At 44.0% G+C, this 9,588-nt stretch overlaps 1 protein-coding gene across 1 annotated transcript in view; it reads left to right on the forward strand.

The window, feature by feature from the left end:
* LOC136388388 (antigen WC1.1-like) overlaps window positions 1-8,336 on the forward strand; it is a 55,263-nt gene extending 46,927 nt beyond the window's left edge. The window contains 3 exon segments of the mRNA XM_066360269.1: window positions 4,257-4,382; window positions 5,223-5,318; window positions 8,221-8,336. Coding sequence (XP_066216366.1) covers window positions 4,257-4,382; window positions 5,223-5,318; window positions 8,221-8,336 — 338 coding nt within the window.
* Window positions 8,337-9,588: the final 1,252 nt, after the last annotated feature.

Consider the following 9,588-nt stretch of genomic DNA (forward strand, 5'->3'; position numbering starts at 1 on the left):
TCTCGCTCCGTCCCCGTACGCGGCTTTTGCAAGGCGCTGGGGCGGCCCGAGATTCTGCTTTGGCCCACACAAAGGCCCCTGACTCTGCCCCTCTGTGCGATAACACGGGCACACACTGCCGAGGCACTCGGAGGAATCGCTCACTCCTTATCTGCGCGCGCAAACCAGGATATGAGGCCGGCCGCGTTTCCCTCTGAGTGAAACACCCTCCAGCACGGAAAATTCCCACCATTGGAATTAGTTCTCACTCCCTCCCGTGCGTGGCTTTCCCAGGGTGCTGGGGCTGCCCAGAGACTCTGCCCTCGGCCCACAGAAAGGCCTCTGACCCTGCCTCTCTGTGGGGCAACACGGGCACCCACTCTCGGGGCCTTGGAAGAAATTCTCGCCCACTAACTGCGCACCGACCAGGAGACCGGGTAAAATGGCCGCGCCGCTTGTCTTTCTTTGTTTGGGTTTGGCGCGAGTGTTAGTTTGTATTGCCCGGGTTGCCACAGGATCAGATTTTCCTCGGCTTGGATCTCCGTGCCACAGCCTAGTTCGGCCGTTTGTGTCACGGCCTGGATGTATTCACCCCCTTTGCCCGCCTCAGTTTCTATATTCGCAGTTACCAGAGAAAGCCGCCCTGTTTAGGTTAGTGAGGAAGGCGGAGCATTTCTTACTCCCTATTTCCTTCGGGGTTTGGTTATATATTTAGCCAATTTTTCACTCAATCATACCTTTGGGTGTATTGCGAAGCATCTGGAAGCTCCAAGTATAGGTTTTTCTGTTTCTGGTTGAAGATCTTGTTGAGTTTTGGGGGAGATTTATTGGTATCGCTTCCTACCCCGCCATTACTCTGACGTCATCTCGGTTTCCATTCTTATATATGTTCTTTTGGTTCTTGGTGTCCTCTTAATATAGTTATTCTTAGTATATTTAGTTAAGTCTCATGCAGGCATTTTTGTCTTACTAACTAGCTACTTGTCTATTTTTCTCTAAATTCTACTTGTCCTGGTCTTTAACAAATGTCCTGTCCCTATAGTAATCTCCTTTGCTTGTTCATATCTCACACACAAAAAAACCGATAAAGCAAGTTTACAATCTTGTATGATTTCCCTTTAAAAAGTATAAGTGGAATACTGAATATAAATTATTTATGTGATTCTGGACTTATTTGTTTTTAATATCCACTATTTATTACTCTCAATCATTAATATTAATTTGTATTTTCTTTATTATCTTACTGATTAGAAAAGATTTAAAAGAATTATATTTCACTGGATTATTCTCAATGATTTTTTCGTTAAATAAATATTGATCAAGTTCTTAAACATATTATTTATAGAAGATTCTCAATGTATACTCATTGAATGAATGCATACGATGTGCCGGGCACTGCCTTAATAGCAGGGACACGGAGGTGAATAAGATATGCAAGGTCTTTCCTCTAGGGGAGCTTTCATTCAGGTGTATGGTGTGTGTGTGTGTGTGTGTGTGTGTGTGTGTGTGTGTGTGTGTGTATTTGTTGTGAAATGTGAAGAGTGATAAACAGGTAATTTCAGCAGGTGATAGACTTTAGGCTCTAGTGAATGTCTCAGTAACTCAGTCCATTAGATTAATTATGACACTTGTGTTTTCAACTTGTCATTGGACTGAACCAAGGACCTTGAATAATCTTGTTGTGGGGCAAGACCACGCCCAGCATTCCCTGACCCTGTGCTTCCCCGATCTCTGCTTCTGCAGGAAGGAGATGCAAGAGCTGTCCCACTGCTGCCCCCTGCACAGGTATACCAGCCCCTCCTGTTCCCCTCTTGGATCCCAGGGCTCCTTCCTCCCACCAGGGGCGGTAACAGGAGCTGCTGCCGCCTTTTCAGACAAACAGAAGCTCCGACTGAGCGATGGAGACACGAAGTGCTCAGGGCGGGTGGAGGTTTGGCACAATGGCTCCTGGGGCACGGTGTGTGGTGACTCCTGGAGTCTCTCAGAGGCCGAGGTGGTGTGTCAGCAGTTGGGCTGTGGCTCTGCCTTGGAAGCCCTGCAGGGGGCGGCATTTGGCCCCGGAAACGGGAGCATCTGGCTGGATGAGGTGTGGTGCAGGGGCAGCGAGCCCTCCCTGTGGGCCTGCCATGCGAAGCCCTGGGGACAGAGCAACTGCAAGCACGAGGAGGATGCTGGTGTGAGGTGTTCTGGTGAGTGGGGGAGCGTGGGGTCAGCTCTGACTGGGGGGAGGGGATAGTGGGGGCCAAAGGCTGGGCTGGGGGTGGATGGGGAGTTTGTACTCAGAAAGCATCTAGGTGCTATAGCCCTGGATTATAAAAGAAGGAGCTGGGGGGATTGATATTGTGGTGAGGGATGATTTCAGGGCTCAGGGGGAGAAGTGGCTACCCTGTGGTCTGCCCCATTCCTGTGCTCAGAACTCCGGTTTTTCTCTCCAGGTGAAAGAAAAACATTGCCCACCATTACAGCAGGTACCGTGCCACCATCCACGAGTGGGGGAGAATGTTTGAATTCTTGGGACGTGTTCTGTAGAATCTCTGACAGAATTAGCCAACTCAGTGAAGGAAAGAACGTGAGGAGCAACTAGGTAGCAGGGAGGCAACAGAGTATTTTTCTGGGAGAAATTCCCCTTCCTTGACTCACTGTGCCAGAAGTTTCCCATGTCCTCAGATCATGGGAGGCTGAATTTTGCATTGCAGAATCTAAGTTGGTTGTTTGTTTTTTACCTTCCCCAGTGTGTTTGTTAGTTTACTTTGTTCCTTAACTTTCATGTTCAGATCAAAACCTGACATTACCTTGAAAACACTGATCTCCCCGTCATCTGAAGGCTGTGTGTTTCTCTTTCAACACGCTTTTCTCTGGGCTGAGACTTGGACAGGCATGCTCCTTGCTCTAAACTGTCATTTTCATCAATTCCTCTTCTGTGTTTCTTCTCAATATATGGCTACTTTGAAACTCACACCAAGAGGCAATACCCTGCACTACTTCCATTGGTTGCTGTCATCATCCAACCTTCTGGCCTCTCCCCCTCATCCACTGACGACTGCAGCACCGGGCTCACCAGGTTCCTCACCCATGTCGTACTCCTGGAACCCTTGGTGGTTACTTCAACACCTTTAAATGCAACTAAGGCCACAATCCTGGCCTCTCAGTTCATTGAGTTCCTCATTTCTAAGCATCTTCTCTTCCATCCTACCTCTGGCTATGTGTACATTACTGACCATCACTAACTGTACACCTTGAAATCTTTATTTCTTTATTCCATTCTTTGTTGCTTCTTATCGTATGGCTCATAAACTTTTTTATTAAAAAATTTAATGTATTGTATTAACAGGGTTTCAAGTGTCCTACTCAATATAACACACTCAACCCCCTGTTGGCCCCACAATTTACCCCCTTGCCCACCTCTCTACCTCCTTCCCCCCTTTTCTTCTGGGACTTGCTGCCCTGTTAGCTGTATGTGTTATGTTATATAATTTGGCCAGTCCCTTCACCTTCCTTGATCTCATTCCCTCATCCCCTTTCCCTCTGACAGCTGTCCTTCTGTTCCTTGTAGCCCTACCTCTGTTTCTACTTTGTTCTTCAGTCCATTGTGTTCATTAGATCCTGCATATAAGTGAGATCATATGATGTTTGTCTTTTTCTGTATGGTTCATAAACTTTGATAATCCTTTTCTAATAATTTTTCATTTTCATGGAGCTACCTTATCATTTCCCTATCAATTTTTTTTCCCTTTCTCGCTCTCTGGTAGTGAGTAGAGGTGTTTTGGTGGATGAGGCGACCAGGACATTTGGCTAGAATTTAAGGAGGGTATGTTTGTACCCAGAAGCACTTCCTGGACTCACCTGTTTTTCTGTGCTCTGACTCATGGAGAGGCTATTGCCTTACCTTCTGTGAAAGAAGAGACACCTGTATTTTTAGGGGCCTGTACTATGGAATCTACATATTTTGGGGAAAAGTAATCATGTCAGTATAGGAAAGACCTAATGTTTAGTTATTTACATTCCTATAAAGTTGTGTTATCTGTAATGCTCCAAAGCTTTATAAGCTTCTATTTTCTAAAAGTCCTTGAGAGCCAGATTCAGTTCTGGTTAACAAAACTTAGGCAGGACCTGGGTTAATCACATCTTGGGGTTCAAGAAGCCCCATTGTATCTGAATGGTGATTTTATGGTTTTGAGGAATCGGGAGATGTCCAGGATAAAGGGGGTTCTCCTGGGCTAATGACTCTCTCTAAAAACTCATGCATGGCCCTATTCTTTCCTTTGACACCAATTTAGGCTCAGGTCCTGTCCCTGGCATCTCCCTGCCTGAGATTTTTGGCATCATCCTGGGGGTTGTCCTCCTCCCAGTCTGCAGCATCCTGGGGATGCGGCTGCACAGATGGAGAGCAGTACAGCAACAAGGTAGCATGGGGATGCTTAATTATCTGGAAAGTAGCAGGAAGGGTACTGAGCCGGTTGTGATATAAAGAAAAGTGTATAAGTATTGATTTTCATCCCCATTATTTGGCAAAACTCCACCTTCTCTTCAACAGATTTCAAAAGTTGAAAAAATTGAATGCTTGGTCCTGGGTTATATATAAAACTGCTCAAAAATTATGACTTCCTTAAAAATTTATAACTTCTTGTGTGAATAATGTCAGTAGAATTCAGTGTAATATCAAGATCGGGTCGGGCCTGACCAGGTGTTGAAACAGTGGATAGAGCATTGGCCTGAGATGCTGAAGACCCAGATTCGAAACCCCGAGGTCACCAGCTTGAGTGCATGCTCATCCAACTTGAGTGCAGGGCTGCTGGCTTGAATGTGGGATCATAGACATGACCCCAGGGTCACTGGCTTGAGCTCAAAGGTCACTGGCAATAAGCCCAAGGTCACAGGCTTGAACCCAAGGTCACTGGCTTGAGCTGGAGCCCCTTAGTCAAGGTATGTATGAGAAAGCAATCAATGAACAACAAAAATGATGAAACTATGAGTTGATGCTTCTCATCTCTCTCCGTTCCTATCTGTCTGTCCCTATCTGTCCCACTTTCTGTCTCTCTGTCTCTCTCTCACTAAAAAAAAAAAAAAAAAAAAAAAAAAAAAATTCAGGAGGGTCGGGCACAAAAGGGCACAAGGCTAAGAAAGGGGCCCTGGTAGCCCATAAAGGTTTCTCCAAGGGTAAGCATTGGAGAACATACAGGCTTTGTCTTTTGGTAAAGGGAATATCTCCCAGGCAGTCTCTAAACTCATGCCATTTCCCCCAGGTTTATCTACTGTTATTGATGATACTGTTACTGAAGACACGTACGAAGAGGTTGATGATTACCTCCAAGCAGCAGAGGACCAGATGACTGTCTCAGGTGTGTTCCATGCCTTCCCCTCTGTTCATGAACTAGCTATGAGTTATTTTCAACAACCACTAACACAACCTCACTCCATCAGCTTCCTCTTAAGCCAGGAGCAGCAAGCCCTCTCTCTACAAATCTAAAGTCTCAAGATTTTTTCTGAACTATGACATTGGGCTTCCTATTATGTGAAAAGTTTTTCTGTTTGTCTGTGATGATTTTCTCCCTGCCCGATAACCTCTCTGATGATTCGGTGACTAAGCTGTATATTATACAGGGGACAAGAGGAGAATGGAGACCCTGACTCTGCCCCGGGTAGTAGTGGTTGGTTTTCCCTTGGGTGGTGGAGATGAGGAGAAGAAATCTCATCAGAGGCGAATATTCCTGTGGTTAGGATGGAAAGATCTCTCCACTCCAGGTCATGATTGTTCCTCTCTCTGCCCATTCTGTGACCACAGAAAGAGGAAGATCAGACTCAGTTCTCTGTATCAATAGCTACTTCTTCTCATTTACAAACATGTATCTAATGTATTATTATGGATTCGGATTCAAAGACTATTCTTTTTAAAAATCTGAAACTGATCATCTCAAAAATTCTGTGTCGAGAGAGATCATTAGGAAGTATGGTTGGATCCTGAGATAGTATGATATTTGGATCATTGAGTAGATTATTTGTATATGAAAACCCAAAAACTGATTTTAATAAACTCTGAAATACATTAAGAGTGTTTAGTGCCTCTAACTATCAACTCCTAGAGGCTCTTATTTACTAGGGGCCTAAGAGAGGAGAATGTTCCCCTGGACCTTCTCCAGATAATAAAGATGAACAGCTCTTGGGATGAGGCATGGCCAGGAGAGTTCCTGGGGTTTAAATTCTGAGGTCAACCGAGTTTTAAAGGGGATTAAAATCCAGACCTGCTGTGATTAGGATGGCAAGATCTCCTGTCTCTGAGTGACACCTATCTAGGTTTTCCTCTCCCTGCCATCTGTGTGCCTCCCACAGATTCAGAAGGCACATGACAGCCTGGGTTCCCTTGATCCAAATTCATCCTCCCTCAGTCACTGATGTGTGCATGTTATATGTTACAACTCTGTACATTATACTTGAAAATAACACCTGAAACTTATAGCAAAATAACTTTTGTTAATGTTTTATGGTATGAGAGACCATGTTAGAAAAATATTATTGATCTTGATATATTGGAATATTTATAAGATTTAAATAATATCTGAGGATATTGAGGTCAAATATATACCTTTGAGATAATCATGGAATATGGTATGTATATTTATTAGCTGTTAGAATCTCTGCATTAGAAGAGACTTAGGGACTTAGTCCAACCCATATTTTGTTATTCCACTTAAGTCCTTGTCTGTTTTCAATGCCACAGGACATAGTTATGAAGATATTGAAAAGTACTCTGTTCCTGAAACTCTTCACCCTAAAATGAGTGAGAGTTATTATATCCAAGGAAAGAGAGTTGATGCCAAGTATTCCCATAGAGTTAAGTGGACAACTTGGTCTCCAGTAACCTTACTTCCTTATGATGGAGATGAGTTTAAACATATTAATAGTCAGCTTTTCTTTACTGTCAGAATCTGGGTAGCTTTATATACCTAGATAATATCAGCTCTTCTTTATCCCAGGTATACATAGCCATTTCATCTCTTTTAAGAGGAGAAACAGCCTGACCAGGCAGTGGTGCAGTGGATAGAGCATCGGATTGAGACACAGAGGACCCAGGTTCGAAATCTTGAGGTCTCCGACTTGATTGCAGGCTCATCCGGCTTGAGTGTGGGCTCACCAGCCTGAGCGCAGGGTCGCTGGCTTGAGTATAGGATTATAGACATGACCCCATGGTCGCTGGCTTGAGCCCAAAGTCGCTGGCTAGAGCAAGGGGTCACTCGCTCTGCAGCAGCCCCCTGGTCAAGGCACATATGAGAAAGCAATCAATGAACAACTAAGGAGACTAAGGAGTCACAACAAAGAACTGAGATGCTTCTCGTCTCTCTCTCCTCCTGTCTATCCCTATCTGTCCCTCTCTCAGTCTCTCTGTCTCTGCTACACACAAAAAAAGAGGAGAAACATTGTATTCTCTGGGTTCGTGTCCATCTTCAACTGATGTAGACATGTCTATGAGTTGCAAAGGCTTTGTTCCCATTTTTATACCCCAAATTGAAATATATGTTCTGACAAATTTGGGGGCAATTTCAGATTATGAGAAGTAATCCAGAAATTTTTTTTTAATATCAATGTAAGTTAAGTTTGTGAGGTATAAAAAGTTGTTTGGGGAGAACCATTTGACCAAATATTTTAAGTTGAAATTATCCACTATTAATGCAGAATATGCAGGGGCCTTAATTAGACCATCATAATATCTCAACACTAGAAAGAAACTAAAATACAAATTTCTCTCAATGTTTCAGTTGGCAAAGATCCTCATTCCCTTAGATTAGGCTTTCTGTTTATATGGGAGCATGTGGTCCCTGGGGAGCAGGGAGATTTGTTTGAGCTGCCCCCTTTTGGCATCTGACAGGGGACCCAGATTGTCCTCATGGATACTTTCAGGCAGGTATGATCTGTTATTGAGGTGTTGAGGGCAGGTCATCTAGGACACTCTAGAGAGGTCATCTCCAGCCTCTATTCCTTAAGAAATCAGACCTGAAGAAAGAATTCAGGTCTCTTGTCCACTCCTGGCCATTATTTTTCCATTATTTTTCTTTTCAAACTGTCGAGTTCAAAACAAGACTACACAAAGTAGCTGAATCAGTCTAAAGTAGCTCTATCTAACCTTGCAGACAAGCCCTGGGCCCCCACAGATATTTTGTAGCCACTTTGTACTAGCCTCCTTCCACCAGAGGACTCTGTCTTGTCTTTATGTCACCAGTGACATCAGAATTCTCCTTACTGTTTCAGACATCCCTGTGCAGTTTTGTAGAGAAGTTGAAGACACTAGCACGAGAGAGAAAGGATCCTCACTGGTCCTAGAAGAAGATCCTGAACATGAAGACATTGAGCTTGACACTGTATAGTGCCATTGTTGGGGCAAATAACTCTTCAAAGAATCTTCTGTGATATTGTTTCTCAAATAAATGAGGGTCCTGTCTTCTTCATTACTGCAAAGTTTTTACATGTACCTATGATGAAAGGAAATTACTTATAATATAAACTCTGAGCTTTATAGATGGATGCTATTCTTTTAAGTATCTAGGTATTTTCCCCCCTCACTGACCTTGGAAAATTCGGTCTTCAAACATTCTTTTTTACTCAAGTGAAATCTCCTTTGAAAAATCAGTGTGACCACCTCCCCTCAGACTACACTCTTGCTTTCCTTTAGACACAGAGAAGTTCACACTTTCCTTGAATAGCATAAAACTCTGTCCCTGAAACAAGTGCATTCTTTTAAGAAGGTAAAATCAGAAACACATAACTGAATATTCCAAAATATTTTACCCATTCTCTCTAAAACCTAGAATTGAGGTTCAAAGTGAGGGTTGGTCACATAGAAAAGAAATTATTACAGCTCTTCTAACTTAGCTCAAATTCTTAGGAAATATTAAAAACAAAACTCTACTACTACATAAAAATATCTTTTCTTGCCTGACCAGGCGGTGGCACAGTGGATAGAGCATCAGACTGGGATGCGGAAGGACCCAGGTTCGAGACCCCAGGATAGCCAGCTTGAGCATGGGCTCATCTGGCTTGAGCAAAAAAGCTCACTAGCTTGGACCCAAGGTCACTGGCTCGAGCGGGGGGTTACTTAGTCTGCTGAAGGCCCACAGTCATGGCATATATGAGAAAGCAATCAATGAACAACTACGGTGTCGCAACGAAAAACTGATGATTGATGCTTCTCATCTCTCTCCGTTCCTGTCTGTCCCTATCTATCCCTCTCTCTGACTCTCTCTCTCTGTCCCTGTAAAAAAAATAAAAAATTAAATTAAAAAAATATATATATCTTTTGAAGTGACGTCACGGAAATGGCGCCGTGAGCAGCGCGTCTGACAGATCTCCCCAAAATCACAACAAATTTATCAACTAGAAACAGGAAAATTTATCTTCGGAGCATTACGGAGTTCCACACAAACTGAAAGCAAAAGGACTGTTATCACTTGAATCTGAGAGACGAGGGTGTGGAGGAAGCTACCACAGGGACGTTCATTCAAGCCGCGAGGAAGTGCGCCTGTGGTAAGTCATCCCGCACTCGGAAGCCGCGAGCGGCAGCCTCGAGCCGCCGCCGCCAGCCTCCGCGAGCACCGCCCACACTCCGGAGCGGCGAGCAGC

Source organism: Saccopteryx leptura, chromosome 1 (genome assembly GCF_036850995.1).
Source record: "Saccopteryx leptura isolate mSacLep1 chromosome 1, mSacLep1_pri_phased_curated, whole genome shotgun sequence".
NCBI lineage: Eukaryota > Metazoa > Chordata > Mammalia > Chiroptera > Emballonuridae > Saccopteryx > Saccopteryx leptura.